The sequence below is a fragment of the Triturus cristatus genome, chromosome 1_2 (genome assembly GCF_964204655.1).
Source record: "Triturus cristatus chromosome 1_2, aTriCri1.1, whole genome shotgun sequence".
NCBI lineage: Eukaryota > Metazoa > Chordata > Amphibia > Caudata > Salamandridae > Triturus > Triturus cristatus.
Genome location: NC_140580.1, coordinates 1,056,963,131 through 1,056,979,826, shown reverse-complemented (window position 1 = coordinate 1,056,979,826; position 16,696 = coordinate 1,056,963,131). Strand labels below are relative to the sequence as shown.

At 45.0% G+C, this 16,696-nt stretch overlaps 1 protein-coding gene and 1 long non-coding RNA gene across 3 annotated transcripts in view; one reads left to right on the top strand and one right to left on the bottom strand.

The window, feature by feature from the left end:
• Positions 1 to 11,927, bottom strand: part of DBH (dopamine beta-hydroxylase) — a 451,213-nt gene extending 439,286 nt beyond the window's left edge. The window contains exon 1 of the mRNA XM_085612530.1: positions 11,586 to 11,927. Within this exon, the coding sequence (XP_085468656.1) occupies positions 11,586 to 11,927 (342 nt within the window). The remainder of the gene's footprint in view (positions 1 to 11,585) is intronic.
• Positions 1 to 16,696, top strand: part of LOC146868649 (uncharacterized) — a 135,626-nt gene that overhangs the window by 19,608 nt on the left and 99,322 nt on the right. The window lies entirely within an intron of this gene.

The following is a 16,696-nucleotide window of genomic DNA, read 5'->3' as shown; positions in this document are numbered from 1 at the left end:
CTTCAGAGGGGGAAATTACCTCAAATACTGAGAAGATATCTTATAATATTAACATGTGGGCTATCCATAAAACTTTGAAGGCAGTTTCCAAAGACATTGAAAAGTTAAAAAAAATGATGAAACCAATTAGTAGCATCAAAAAAGATAAGATGAGATTACTTAGAAATTCAACAAGTGGTCCCTTGTGCTTCCCACTTTGTTGTACTTTAACCACTCCCCATAGTGTATTGGGAGCCACCCTGCTGGAGGTGCAAGTCTCTGCTCCGATCCCGGGGAAAGTTCTAATAATTTCTCCCAGAAGTGCTCCAGCATCCTTCACCACCCAGAAGGCGCCACTCACTGCTGAGAGAACGGCGGTTTACCTTCTGTGCTCACTGCTCACCACACATCAGCTGCCCGGGATTCATCAGGGGAAGATGCAGCCTGTGTCCCAAGCAGTAGCAAATGCGAAGCACCCCACCCAGCCTCCGCGATGCACTATGATAGAATGCACGGCCGGCCCCTTAAAATCACCTCTCATTTGCCCATAATAATGATGTCAGCCAGTGGGTACCACGCGGCATTCATAACTTAACAAGCCCCAGGTGCTCTGGGAAAGCTATTAACATGAGGGCCCTCCCTCAATTCATCACCTAATTCTAGGCGAGCCAGGCAGGGCGTGCCTTGGGTGCACCGGCCCCGCCCCTTCCTCCCACGTCCGAGTCTTTTATTTGCAGCTTGCAGACTAACATTAGGGTGAATCGGAACTCCGTGGAATTCCACTGAGGTTTTATGCAACTCTGCGGAATTCGGTGTAATGCAACTCCTCAAACTCCGCCCATTTGCGTTATCAAGTGGAGGAGTCATGGGTCGAGTCTTAAGGAAAGAATATGCCACAGGATTAAAATGTCTCCCTTGGATGGTGGGAGTCGTTTACGTTAAAAACGTATGCAAACCTCACTAAGGGGCATATCAGCAATGGCCGGTGATAAATTATCGCCATTTTAGCATCTGTTTTCGGGTGAAAAGCGGCGATATTTTTATCGCTCTATCAGCAAGGTCACAATATTGCGTGAATCCATGCCTTAGTACCCTTTCCCTTTACGCCCAGCTTTGCATCTCTAATGAGATGCAAAGTGGGCGTTCCTCCCCAAAATAACGTGAGAAATGTCGCTTACAAATATTTCTCCTATCAGCAAGCTGATCGCTAACCTGCATAGCGATAAGAAAAGTAGCGCTAACCGTGGTTATCGCTACTTTCCTTATGCCTGCTTTCAGCCTGACTTAGCCATTATATCCAATGGAAGGAAGATATAATGGCTAAGTCTGCCCTGCCCTATCATCAAGCTATCGCCAAACGTTGTGCGATTATCGCTGGATTTCCCGCGATAATCGCACATTTGGAAGCTTGCGCTTGGAATTTTATCGCTTTGAAGATAAGCGTCGCTGAGAGCGTGCTATCTCAGCGATAAAATCCAGCGATAGCCGGCGATAATTATCCTTGCGCTAAATTAAAGTTTAGCGGGCTGAAGCATTTGGGGGCATATCAGCAAGGGCCGGTGATAATTATACTCGCGCTAGGCGCGCTTAACACCTGTGATGTCATAATTGGGTGGAGGTGCTCTGCTCCTCATTTTAACATTGCCTGGTAGTTAAGGATGGCTAGGAGGAACATTCAGTGTCCGTGGAGGGGATGGCGCAACCTGCCACATGCGCAATACCTGTAAATGAATCTCCCCGATTACACTTTTACTAGATAAGGGGGCCCTTCACTTCCTAGAGCGTGTCACCAGAAAGATGACTATTCTCTTTTTCTTCCAGGCCCTGGATATCCTCAGACTCTCAAGGGTCTGGTCGAATTCTGCCAGTCACCTGATATAGCAGATGGTCAGCGTGGATGTCTGCCAGTCACAGGATGTTGTCACTGTCCCAGCCAATCCTAGAAACGTAAACATCTTATAAGGTGCCTTGCAGGCAGCAAAGGTGCACCGAGAATCTTGCAGCACATGGCCACCGCGGTGCAAGGACTGAGCTTGCAGTGCGGCTGTTTCAGCGCTCGGACAGCTCCCTGCGGTCTGATGGAGGCAACGAAGACGGGCATTGTCACGGACGGGGAGTTTATATGCAAAAAACATAAAACATGACTTGTGCCCCTCCGTTTGCACAGGTGCAGCAATGTTTGCGTCAACTATGCGCACAATCATCAAGTTGCACACGTGCCTCTGTTGTGATGAGCGCAGATGCTGTTATAACAGTTTTTCATTGGCCAGTGCTTATTTTAAGAAGTCGTTTTTTAAATGAAAATTTGACAAAACACTGTCTCCTTTTTACAACAATAAAAGTTAGGAGCAACGGCTTAAAATGTGCAACAATTGGCGAAAATGGTTAATCTTATCACTTGCCCTTAACAACCCAGGGATGCTGATGACGCGCATCTATCACAGGAACGTCGCTGCACCATTACAAACGGATGGGCTAGAGGTCGAAGGTCTTTCAGGGCTTGGATAGCTCCCTGTAGTGCATGTGGCTGCAGCGAGGAGCTTCCAATACTCGAACAGCTCCCTGCTGGGTAGGGAGCTGCAATAAGCTCTAGTGCAGTGACTGAAGCCGCAGCCAGGACCTTTCAGACACTCGTGCTACAGGGAATGAGGCTGCATTAAGGAGCTTTCAGTTCGCGCACAGCTCCACGCTGGAGAGCGCCAAACAGAATCTTGCAGCACCTGGACAGCTCCTGCAGGAAATGAGACTGCACTGAGGAGCTTTCAGTGCCCGCACAGCTCCACGCTGGAGAGCGCCAAACAGAATCTTTCAGCACCTGGACAGCGCCTGCATGGAAGGAGACTGCACTGAGGAGCTTTCAGTGCGCGCACAGCTTTACGCTGGAGAGCGCCAAACAGAATCTTTCAGCACCTGGACAGCTCCTGCAGGGAATGAGACTGCACTGAGGAGCTTTCAGTGCGCGCACAACTCCACGCTGGAGAGCGCCAAACAGAATCTTTCAGCACCTGGACCGCTCCCTGAAGGGAATGAGGTTGCAGTGAAGATCTTTAAACTATTGGTCAGCTCCCAACAACTAACAGACAGAACCACAGTAATTATGCGGCATGGGGGACCAAATTATGCTATAGGGGTGACTAAATGAGGCAGCAACAAAAGGCAAATTAAGCAGCCCATTTTTCGGCAGTATTACTTCATCATTTTTACACAGGTTAACACTGTTTGGGCCAAGGTTTCATCTCATTAGTACCAGTTTAACTTCTAAATTACAGTACTCAACAACTGAAAGAAGACCACTTAATTTTTCCAGTGGACTTTCGATTGCTCTGCAAAACTCATGAGGACATTAACGTTTGATCAGTTTGTGCTAGAAATAAAATTGCTTCTTAAAATCTGAAAATTATGCAGCTGATAATGGATATTGGGTCTAGTGTGGCACATCCATAATTATGAAGAAACGGCCACAGCCTTAGAATTGTATAATCCCAGTAGCCTTAACTCTAGGACTGCAGTAAGCGCTAATGCAGCATTCGAGGGCGTAATGAATATCTGTACAGCTCCCGGAATGGAATGAGGTTTAGTGTATGGTTTAGTATAATTTAAGCTCCTGGAAATTCCCTGCTTTGACTGGCATTGTGCATATATTATGGTTAAATTGGGAGAGGAGCTGGCCTAACGGCTAGGGCGGTAGGCCTCGAATCTGGGGAACTGGGTTCGAGTCTCGGCAATGACGCTGGACAACCTGTGATTCTGGGCAAATCACTTAATCGCCCCGTGCCTAACAAAAAAAAATGAATGTGTCCTCATGTAATGCAACTGGTGCTAAAGCAATCTGATACCTGATTCGGGTCAAGTTTGCCCTATATAAAACTCTGTAAAAAAAATGCCCCCTACAGCGTGGACAACTTCTCAAAGGATGCTGAGATTGTGAATAACATATGGTGAAGAATTGTCTGCAGGCTGCAGGTGGACAGCTCCCTACAGGAACAACGCTGTGTTTAACATCTTTTTGCTCTTGGACCTCTCCCTCAAGACATTGATGCTGCATGGTTTAAGAATCAACAGCATTCAACTGCTGGACAGCTGCCTGAAGAGACATTGTCACCTTGAACAAGACATTTTATCCTCGAACCAGTCTTTTGCTGGTATCATTTTTTGTGCCAAGCATATGCACAAAGAGGAAAATGACTGAAATTCTAGTGAAGTGTATTCCACATAATTTTATGATAATTTTGTGTATTTCACAAAAGGAAAACAACAATGTGGACATAATAAATTTAATGGAGTCAAATGAAGGGATATAATGTGTAGGCCATGTGTTCTGAAGCAGTAAATAATGTCATACATTCAGAATTTACAGCAAGTTCTATAGGGAGAATAGCTATGATCAACAGGATACATATTGACTGCCACTGCAATAAAAAGAGCCTAAGTGTACTGATCATAAATCATGCAATAATTAGACAGTATATTTTGCCTTTAGATATGTCATGTGTTCCTATTTTCAAATTAGGACTAAGCCTCTTTGTTGTTCTATGTCCTAAATTTAAGCGTGATTTATAAATGTCTAGTTGGGAAACAATGCCCTTGATTTTTTTTTGAACCAGTATATGTTTTTAAGCATAATTGTTTACTGTTTATATTGTGTGCATACCTATCTGATATTGCATTTTAGCTTTAGTTTATTGGTATATATATGTTTCTTTGTCAGCCCTGAAGAAGTCCCAGTGGTATGGGACAAAACGTGTTGGCTGTGTCCATGTCTTTTTTGAATTTGTCAAAATGGAAATAAAAGATACAAGTCCATTATCAGACTAGAGGAGTTGTTTAATTCGGAAATCTATCAGACTGACACATGATATTGTGCTTTCTGCTTAGACAACTTCAAGTGCTTTGATGTTGCTTACTGAGGGCTCCTCCCACTCTTTTTCTATTTGTGATTTTGGTTTTCGTTGGAACAGTTAAACCAGGGAGCGTAGCACCAGTATTTTGGAACAACCAGGACTGCAGTAATCGATACCACAACTGTTACTAATATGTTAGTTTTACATTTCCTTTTAGAGTGTGGTATCTTCAATCTAACGGTGCCTGTTACTGAAACACTGGCATCATAAATGTGCAATACGCAATTCTGTTTTTATCGCTCTATAATAGAGCCATTCTCATGAGAACTGGCATTTAAACCTAGTATTTGCCTGATACCAGCTTGGTGAGAAACAGACAGCTAAACGCCAAAGCGGACACCTAAGCTACTGGACATCTGCTGCCACCCTGAGGTCTATAGAAACCTTTAAAGCAGGCATCGGAATGGAATATGGGAGTCCACCCCCTAACCTCTCGTGGTTCTCTGTAGGCCCAAGGGAGATGTGAAATGTAGGGCACCCTCCTGTACCAGCAACAGCCTTTTCCCTAGTCAGTCATGACCCAGAGAGGATATTAAAATCAAGGATGCTGGGAGAGGATGGCATCACAGTGGGTATATTTGTATAGTCAATGGTGGGAGAAAGGGAGAGTGCTGCTATGAATGGGGAACATTTATTTTATTTTGGTTTATTGTATGGTGGTGGGCTTTGGTTGACAGGCCATGTGGTATTTGCCTTTTTTAGTGTATGGGATCAGGAAATAAGGGTCAGGGAGACGAGACGATGTTTGGTATAGGTTCCTAGTGATCTCTTTGCCCCTACATAGCTGATCCATTAAGGCAGATGCCTATGGGTTGTGGATTGGGGGCATAAACAACATAACATAGTAGATGAATAGCTGTCAATAACATGAAACTGTCCACCTTGGGTGCCAAGTGTTATTGTACAAAACTCCAGTTCTGATCTCTTTGGGCCTCCTTCTACACCAATAAATATGGCTTCTCGCCACCTTCAGAGTTTTTGATACCCAGAGTACCAGTAACTCTGATATTATTCATGGGATCCCTTAGAAAAGAGGAATTATAAAGGAAACTGTCACATTCGCATCCGATTTCCCCAGTAACTGCTTATTTCTCCACCCCCTTGTCTTACACCCAGGTATCTCACTTGCTCTGGGGATGTGAATACGCACTGTAGCACATCTGTGATAAGTCTGCAGAATTGTAATTCCAAAGGAGTTTGTAACTCTTGTTACTGGCTGCATTGGAATTGAAGAATAACTGGTAATATGGCTCTGAGGGTCAGTTAACTCGGACCTTTTCATAAACCCATATTTATGCATGGGTCAGAATTACAAGTTTTCTTTATCTAACGCATTCGATAATTGTCAGATGCGTTAAATACTTCAAGGGTCAATACATTTCGGTAGGTCAAACCTGCCGAAATTTAACAGGGAAAAGCATACGCTATTTAACGTATCATGCGGATTTTGATGCGCTAAACACCAAAATCTGAAAGTTATGCCCCTAAACTCGTGATGGTGCTGTGTATTTCACCTGATTGATAATGCACCCCGTGGTATGTTATTTATCAGTGTGATGAATAGCGCCTACACTCGTAATCAGGGCTTTTGTCTATCAAATTTCTTAGAACTCCCTCAAGTAGAAAGCAACTGTTATTGATTGCTCCCCATCTGTAATCCTTTATGTTCTGCGGGGGTTGTTTCTTGTTAGAAAGTTATTCTTCAAGAGTTCCTTAGCGTGGAGCAGAGTAAAAATACATTTGAATACACAGTGTCTGAAGGCAAGCTTCCTTTCTGCCCAAATCAATATTTCATATTTTTTTAAAAACGCTATTTTAATGTGTGAGCGACGAGAAAGAAATATTTCATATTTTTTAAAAAAACACTATTTTAATGTGTGAGAGACGAAATGGTGTTCCTCTGCTTCCGTGCATGACAAAATCATTAATTTTAGGTGACTAACATTTTCAACGGGATGTTTGGCAACCAATGTGTTTTCTAACATGTCCACATGTCTTGAGTAGGAATATATGTTAAAATGGCAAAAAAAGCTAGATAATGCCAGATTTTGTATTTAACTTGATATGCCACATAATCTTTTAAAACTGCATAAATTGTTGTGTTGCCATGTAATTTAGTTAACTGTACCGCATTATTAGTCCCTCCATTGCCTAATGCCAGGGCATGTGCCGGAAGGTATCATGCCCAGGGCTACTTGCCACCACAGCAGTCTGGGGAGTCTGTTGAAATGTACAAGTTGGGCCCATTCCTCAAACTTCCCCTGCCAGCGGTCGCCTCTGCTACCTGGTTGTATGTGGTATGTGGGTCCACCTCCTACCTCTCCTCTATTCAAAGTGTAGGTTGCACACGCAACTATGGCTCCTGACTGTGCTGATTCATGTGGTTGGCACCTCCCACGCCCAGTCAAACACCAGCCTTCTTGACCACACACTGGATTGTAGGGCTGGGGCAGAAAGCGGCTGCTGATGACCGCTTATGATTGGATTGCAATACAACCAGAGGGAACCGCCAGCCAGGCATCAGTTCCTTCAATGTTCCTCCATGTGGTGGGGGAGACTTGTCATGCTGTGGGGGAGACTTGTCATGCTGTGGGGGAGACTTGTCATGCTGTGGGGGAGACTTGTCATGTGGTGGGGAGAATTGTCATGTGGTGGGGAGAATTGTCATGTGGTGGGGAGAATTGTCATGTGGTGGGGGAGAATTGTCATGTGGTGGGGGAGAATTGTCATGTGGTGGGGGAGAATTGTCATGTGGTGAGGAGAATTGTCATGTGGTGGGGAGAATTGTCATGTGGTGAGGTGAATTGTCATGTGGTGGGGAGAATTGTCATGTGGTGGGGAGAATTGTCATGTGGTGAGGAGAATTGTCATGCGCTGGGGAGAATTGTCATGCGGTGGGGAAGACTTCTTGTCATGCGGTGGGGAGACTTGTCATGCTGTGGGGGAGACTTTTCCTGCGGTGGGGAAGAATTGTCATGTGGTGAGGGAGACTTGTCATGCGGTGGGGGAGACTTGTCATGCGGTGGGGGAGACTTGTCATGCGGTGGGGGAGACTTGTCATGCGGTGGGGGAGACTTGTCATGCGGTGGGGGAGACTTGTCATGCGGTGGGGGAGACTTGTCATGCGGTGGGGCAGACTTGTCATGCGGTGGGGCAGACTTGTCATGCGGTGGGGCAGACTTGTCATGCGGTGGGGCAGACTTGTCATGCGGTGGGGCAGACTTGTCATGCGGTGGGGAAGACTTGTCAGGCGGTGGGGCAGACTTGTCATGCGGTGGGGGAGACTTGTCATGCGGTGGGGGAGACTTGTCATGCAGTTGGGAAGACTTGTCATGCAGTTGGGAAGACTTGTCATACAGCGGGGCAGACTTGTCAGGCGGTGGGGCAGACTTGTCAGGCGGTGGGGAAGATTTGTCATGTGGTGAGGAGAATTGTCATGTGGTGGAGAAGAATTGTCATGTGGTGGAGAAGAATTGTCATGTGGTGGGTAGAAATGTCATGTGGTGGGTAGAAATGTCATGTGGTGGAGAAGAATTGTCCTGCAGAGGGTATTGGCAGAGATGGGCTGGTGTACCATGACTCGGGGGCCATTTTGGTGACGTAGAATCATCAGTGCGCCCATGAAATACACATTGGTCCTTAGTACGAGTAGCCTGATTAATGGGTAAACGTGAGGTCACTATTGTGACTACACATATCGCACTTATGAATTTTGTGATAACTATTGACAGGTCAGTTCACCGCACAGTACATTCTGACTTAGAGGAGCCTGATTTTATCAGGTGCAATAAATATCACACCAATGACCGGGCCTACTGTGTTAGTAGACTGTGACAGTGCTGTAGGACTGCCCACCATGTTGTGAGATGCGTTGTGTCTTAGGGAGAGTGACACCTACTATAAATACCTTGTGGTTGGTAAATGTAAAGGGAGTGATTACTGCATGGAAACTGAAAAATAATTTCTACGTGAACGTTTTTGCATTGATAATCGTATCAAGAGTCGGGTTGCTTTTTAGGGTGTTCATTTGGAGTGGTCGGTGGTGACTGGGTGGGGAATTGTTCACTGCAGTTGAAGCTTGGGCAGGTTTTCATTTAGGCCAATCACATCAGTGAGGCAGTGACAAAGAGGGAGCTATCAATGTCCTTTCTGAGCATTCACCGGGCTGAAAATGGGTCACTGTGCTGTCCTCGTGCTCAGTGCATCCCTGGATCGGTCCTCTACTACGAAGGGATACATTGTATCACAAAGAAAGACTTCCATTCTGGGATTTGATAAATACAAGGATAAACTTACCTCCATGTAGCACTTGCTACCGCAGATGTGTCACTTCGGAGCGCTATGAATTACAGGCGTCATTGTTTCCCAGTGTATTGATGTTGGAATTATTAATGGCTGGCACAGCCATGCTGGAGTTCAAACATGCAGCCTTCGCACAGAAGCGAGCGCTGAACTCGCTGAGTTATCCTGCCAGCTACAATACATGCAAGGAGTTGGTTCGGTACCAGAGCATATGACGTCGGTCTTTATATAAAAAGTACCTTGTTTTTATAGCACCGCTAGAGCTTCTAAGCACAAGGAGGTGATATTTGTTTTAACGGTACACCGTTGACTAACCTCATTAGAACGCTATGCTGACTCAAACTTCACCAGATTCAAACTCACGACCTTTGAATCAGGACATATATAGTATACTATGGGGCAGATTTACAAGCCCCTTACGCCACTTTTACGTCACTTTTCCCATGTTAAAAGTGACGCAAAAGTGGCACAAGGGGCTTGTAAATATGCCCCTACGAGTGTCCAACTCACTGAGCCATCCTGCAGATTCACTCCCAGGCCCTCCCATTCTATCATCCTATTGGGCACGTGCCATTGAGTGACTGCTACATCTAGAAATGAACAGCATTGGTTAATTGTAGAATTGCTATAGATATGTGAATTCATTACTTTAACAAAGAGCGAGATACTTCATACATCGGCAGAGTGACTGTGGTGTTTAGAGATTATTCGGGGCATTAGAGACTTTGCCAGCGTCTAACTCTTGTCGGACCGAATTGCACTTCAGGAGAATCAATCAAGCAGCCTTCCTTTGGGATAATACTCGTACTAGAGAAAAAACGAATTAAATCATTATTGAAGCCCAAATTTGCCAGGGGAATTAGTCATTTTAATCAATGATTTGGTCAGTAAAGCGAGGAAGTAGATTGTTCTAACGAGATAATGTGATTCTAATCAATTGGACTCGAATTTGCATTTTTCTTTTACCAGTGAGATAATGCTAGTGTAATGCACCTCAAAGGAGAGAGGATTTCTGAAATGTACCCCAAGCAGAGGTTTCACAATGTGAGCCTTTAGTTACTTTTTAGCTGATCTTATTCCGGCCCTTTGCAATCCCTGCCTTATTGCATGTCTGCAGCCCCTTAAACTGCAGCTTCAGGGCCCCAAACCCAGCTCCACCATCTCAAGATTCTGGAATGGAACCTCCAGGCAGGTCCCCTCCCTCCCCTCAGCCTGAGGATGCCACCTGCCTGGGTACCCTGAAGGTAGCCCTCAAGCACACCGGTGATGTCTCTTGCATAGAAAACATCATGGATGGATGTAACTGCAGCAATCGACTAGTAATGTCTCACTCTACGCTGTTGTAATTGCCTCTCAGAGCATCGCCAGCAGCCCTGTTGCAATCATCGAGCAATTTCTACAATTAGGCCATGAATCCGAATTTGGGTGTAAATAGCAGTTTAGTCCTGAGTCAAAATTCCAAGATGTGCGTGAGCTCCTGCAGTCCACGGGACCCCCCCCACCCCCCATCATTTTTTCGCGAGATAATAGGCCGGCTGCAATGAGGTTGTGTGTTCCCCTGCCCTGCTCACTATGCTGCTGTATTCGTCTTGTAACATCTGACTTGCTTCCCGTCTGCAGTCACCTAGGACTACCTCACTCTCTCTCAAATATTGGATTTCCTTTATCCTTCATCATTGAGTAACCTATATCTTTCCTGTACCTTATGCACTTCATTTCTGTTTCATGTTCTCAGCAAAAATAAAAAATACATCCATCATCTAATGAATAAAACACTTCTGGTTCTGAAAACACAAAACTACAAAAGAAACACTTTCCTGAGCAAGAGAAGTGAAGAATACTGCGAAGGGAACATTAAGCAGACTTGTCATGCATGTGTTAAAATAAATGAAATCCTACATTCTAAGGAGTGAGATAGTTCATTAAAGGGGTCATATTGATGAGAACTTGGAAAGGACTGTCAAGGAATAAGTATTGATGAATCTAGGAGCTCAGACTCTGAGCAGCCAGTATGGGGGACACAGTGTAGTGAGTTGGGATGTCGAGGTGGGCAAGTGCATACAGCGAGGTCTTGACTGAGGCAAATGGGAGATGCCGTCTCCTGGACGGTCAGACTGGAATATTTGGGGAGGGAAGGTGAGGGGATTGCCAGGTCACTCAATGAGCCAAGCTCCTTCGAACAGTATATTAACATTGTTAATTAGCTCACTTGCAGCATGCGTCACACGGGAACCAATATCTGGGGGACCAGGGAGATACCTACATCTAATATGCCTTACATTGTGAGAATTAGACTTGAACCTGTGACCTCTGGTGCTATTGGTACACTGATCGCTGAAGTGATGACAGTACAGACAAGCATCTTTTTTTTCAAAAACCATAAATAAAACTGGCAGTTCTTACCCCAAAATATGAGTTGGAGCCATCACTCCAAAGCACCACCAAGTCTGCGTCCTCAAAGTCCCCCCGATCGGACATGCCAAAGAGTAGCCCAAAGCGCAGGTCCCTGGCCAGGATTTGAAAGTACACTGCCTCCTCTGGGTAGCTGACATTCCAGGAGAGCTGCAGCCGGCCCTCGGGGTCTAGGGGCACCGTATAGGGGAAGAGGCTCTCCTTTGGGGAGGTGCCCTGAAGAGCAGCCACTAGGATGACCAAGAAGACCGCCACCATGGTGAAGTAGAGGGACACCGCCTCGCGCAGCCTGAAGTCTGGCCAGGTGCAGAGCTGTTTGACGGCGGCCTGCATGCTGTGGAGCGAGTAGGAGCAGAGTGTGCCGAACTGCTGGCCTCAGCCATTTATGTGGCAGCCCAGCTATGCCGCTTGGGTCAATTGCATTGGCTAATCACATTTGGTGGTTGGTAAATTTGATTGTCGCCTCACCCCCTGGACATCCACTTCTCATTGCTTGCCTTGAGGTGAGTGTCTGTAATTGTACATGGACGCTGTCAGGCTCAATTAAGGTGGACTAAGCTGATTTCCTTGTCTCTTCATCTTGAATCTATTCTGCTAAGTGGCGGTTAGTCACCTGACGCGTCCTGGCCTCAGCCGGCTTGTACTTGCCGGTTTGTGCATGCTTGTTTGTCTTCAGCTCCATGTCTCTTTTCCCACTTTTAGCCCTGCTGTCATTCACATCTGCTCTTGTACCCTCCCCAAGATCTTAGCATATTTCTCACGCTTGTGGCTGTGCTCTATTCTTGCCCACTCAGCACTTCTTCAGAGCTCTTTTTCACTGAATATCAATGTCTTAGGGGCATATCAACAAGGGCTTTATCTCTGCTTTTTTGGCTTTAAAAGCCAAAAAAGGAGAGATAAAACTAGCGCCCTATCAACAACAGGGTGCTAACATGCAAATTTGCATGTTAGCACCCTTTTACTCTACGCTTCCCCTTGCATCTCTAATGAGATGCAAAGGGGGCGTTCCAGAGTAAAATAATAGGAGAAATGTCGCTAAGCGACATTTCTCCTATTATCAAGAATGTCACTAACCCTTTTAGAGACACAAAAAGCAGCGCCAACAGCGGTTAACGCTGCTTTTTTACGTCTGGTATTTTTCTGATTTAGCCATGATATCCTATGGAAGGAGGATATCATGGCTACGTTTGTCTGTCCCTATCAACAAGGTAACGTGAGATTATCGCTGGGTTTCCAGCGATAATCTCACGTTAGCCTGTTAGCGTGAGGATTTTTATCGCTATTGAGATAAGCGTTGCTAATAGCACGCTATCTCAGCGATAAAAATTCACGCTAGCCGGCGATAATTATCCTAGCGCTAAGTGCGCTTAGAGATAATTATCGCCGGTTGTTGTTGATCTGCCCCATTATTTCTATTTTTCACGTCCACTCATCAGTATTTTTCACACTGTCATGCACGACTGCTCACCCTCTCTCTCAAAGAGTTCTGCTCTCCCCCATCCAGTCTTTGCCGCATCACAGGTCTTTAAGGATCAGTAGCATCTTCTGTGTCACATTGACTCCTCTTCAGCACAATCAATGGCTCCTCTTTCTGTGCATTAGATTTTACTAATTTATATTTCTGTCTCTTGATTTTCTCTTCCATTCTTTTATAATACAGCGCATCTATTTCTTCGAATCATTCTCTGAGTTTATCTGCATTACCAAGCTACGAAATGTTTTTCTCGGTCTCTTCTTTTTCTCTTTCTCTGTCTCCCCTACTACTTCTCTTTCTCATCCTCCGGCATCCCCTCTTTGTTGTCCTCTGGTTCCTAGATGTCTCTATTTGATTCCATGTTCCATCATTAGGTTCATTTGCTCTTTCCTCTGCTTCTCTTATTCACTTCCCAGTCTTCATTGTCACTCTCCTTTCCTGCATTAACGACCACGCTTCTGTCACTCTCCTCCTTTCCACTTTCTGTCGCCCCCTCACATCTCTATTTTGCAAATTAAATTTCTCCCAGCCCTTCGGACGTTGTTTCTCTACTTCTCTCGCCCCTCAAGTCACTCTCTTTTTACCTTTTGTGTCTCCTTCTCTTTCTTTTACTTTTTTGTTCTTTCTGTCCTTGAATTCCCGCCACATTTCTCGGACTCTCTCTCACATTCTCCTGCCCTCTCTCTGTTGCCCTCCTTCTGATCTTCACAGCACATTTTCCCTTTTAACCAGCCTCTCTCCAAGGGGCATATTATCAAGCCAGGCGATAAAATTATCGCCGCTTTAGCGACAGAAAACTGCCGCTAAAACGGCGATAATGGGCTTGATAATATGCTCTATGGAATTCCAATTGAAGCCCATGTTAGACGGCCTCCACATTTAACATGGGCTTCAATTGGAATTCCATTGAACATATTATCAAGCCCATTATCGCCGTTTTAGCTGCAGTTTTCTGCCGCTAAAGCGGCGATAATTTTATCGCCTGGCTTGATAATATGCCCCCAAATGTTTTAAACTTTCCCTCCTCAATCTTTTCCATTTTACTTGTTTATTTCTACTTTGTCTTCTTTCATTGTCTCTTTCTTTTTCTTAACATCCTGTCCTTTTCCGCACGTATTCTTTCTAAGAAATTGTTACATTGATAAACTTCAGTGACCTGTGAATAGCACCGCTGAAACACGTCTAACCCAGATCTGGAGGATGAGAGTTGGAAAGGGGGACGTAATATGGGGCATATTATCAAGACAGGCGATAAAATTATCGCCGCTTTAGCGGCAGAATACTGCAGCTAAAACGGCGATAATGGGCTTGATAATATGCTCTATGGAATTCTATTTGAAGCCCATGTTAGATGTCCTTCACATCTAACATGGGTTTCTATTGGAATTTCATAGAGCATATTATCAAGCCCATTATCGCGCTAAAGCGGCTATAATTTTCTCTCCTGTCTTGATAATATGCCCCAAGAAACGGCGTTACAATTATCGCCGCTTTAGCGGCAGAAAACTGCCGCTAAAGCGGCGATAATGGGCTTGATAATATGCCCTGGAGAATTCCAATAGAAGTCCATGTTCTGGTGTCAACATGGGCTTCTATGGGAATTCTCTGCGGCATATTATCAAGCCCATTATCGTCGCTTTAGCGGCAGTTTTCTGCCGCTAAAGCGGCGATAATTGTAACGCCGTGCTTGATAATATGCCCTCAAGTATCTTAACTTCTTGGTGTGTAACAGTGACTCTCAGTGCAAGGATTTCTACAGCGTCAGGTATAATAAAACTTCACCTTTGGGGCACTACTTTCCATCTAGCAATAAATAACTATTTCCAGCTCTTTTCTACAATCTGGTGCCCTCTTGAAGCCATGTGTGACTGTGTCATAAGGCTATCTGACCAGATTGAGCTGGGTTTGTAGAGCACAACACTGCATGGAAATCTGCACTGCTGCGCTGCACGAATGGCAAAATATTGCTTAGCGCCACATTATTCTACAGCACATGCTGATGATGTCATCAGTGAGACTTGTAATAAAAATGCCTTGTTTATGCAACACTGCATATCATTTAGCAATGCGCCGCAGCGCAAAGGTGAACAAGTGATGCCTTGCATGAGGTTTTTAATTGAGACACAGTCTCTAATTGAAATTTATATGTGCAGACAACCACTGAATGATGCAATACGTGTCATTTCACTGCAACTAAACATATTACGCATGGACATATCAAGAAGTTTGCCTTTTTCATATTGTCTGTGCCTGTTTTCATGTGGGGCTAGGATTCCACGCAAAGTAGGCCGGGCTCCATTGTGTGTTTTTAAATTGTATTTTATTGTATTTTAATTGCATTTATATAGCCCTTACTACCCCTAAATGAAGCTTTAAATTGAATCCAAGAGTTGTCGGACTGTTCCTGCAACGTTACACCCTCTTTTCACAGATTATCACTGGTTTCACACTTGAGGTACGCTTTGCGTCCGGTATAGTAAATCTGGGGCAGGGTGTGAGAGATGAAGCCTTTTACAGAGAGCAATGGGTGGTGTAGTATAAGCAAGGGCCTGGAGGTATGGATTCATGTCAACAAAACCGAATCAAGGGCACAAAACAAAACACTTAAATGTTTTGCAGTCCGTTGTGCAACTAACGGTAACAGTCAAGTTTTATCAACCAACCGCGGTCTGTAGTAGGAGTAACTGCAGGGCGGTAACGTGGGGAGGGGGAGGGTCAGGGTGGGGGGTAGCAAACTATGGATTACGGAGGTTTACAGAGAAATTAACATATAAATTAATAAAACGAATTTCGTTGCGTGCACTGCATCCCCAAACGCGATGCAGTGCACGCTACGAAATTCGTTTTATTAATTTATATGTTAACTTACCTGTAAACCTCCGTAATCCATAGTTTACTACCCCCCACCCTGCCCCTCCCCCTCCCCACGTCACCGCCCTGCAGTTACTCCTACTACCGACCGCAGCTGTTATCAACTGTTTGGGCGCTATACGCTTTTAGTGCAACCAGATGAAATTTAAGGGACGTATCTACAAGGTGGCGATAGAAAATTATCGCCGCTTTTGCGGCCTTTTCTCGGCCGAAAAGCGGCGATAATTTTATCACCTAATCAGCAAGGTCACGCTATCGCGTGAAACCTTGCATTAGCGCAAGAATTCTTATGCCCAGCTTTGCATCTCTAATGAGATGCAAAGTGGGAGTTCCTGACCTGACATGACTGGAGAAATGTCACTAAGCGACATTTCTCCTATCATCAAGCCCCACGCTATGAAGCATAGCGGCAAGAAAAGTAGCGTTAACCCCTGTTATCGCTACTTTCCTTACGCCTGCTTCACGACTGACTTAGCCATGATATCCTATGGAAGGTGGATATCATGGCCAAGTTTTCCTTGCCCTATCATCAAGCTACCGTCAAACTTCGTGAGATTATCGCTGGGTTTCCAGCGATAATCTCACATTTTGGCGGTTAGCGCTAGAATTTTTATCGCTTTTGAGATAAGCGTTGCTAATAGCACGCTATCTCAGCGATAAAAATCCACACTAGCCGGCGATAATTATCCTAGCGCTAAGTGCGCTTAGTGATAATTATCGCCGGTTGTTGTTGATATGCCCCTTACTTCGTCATTTG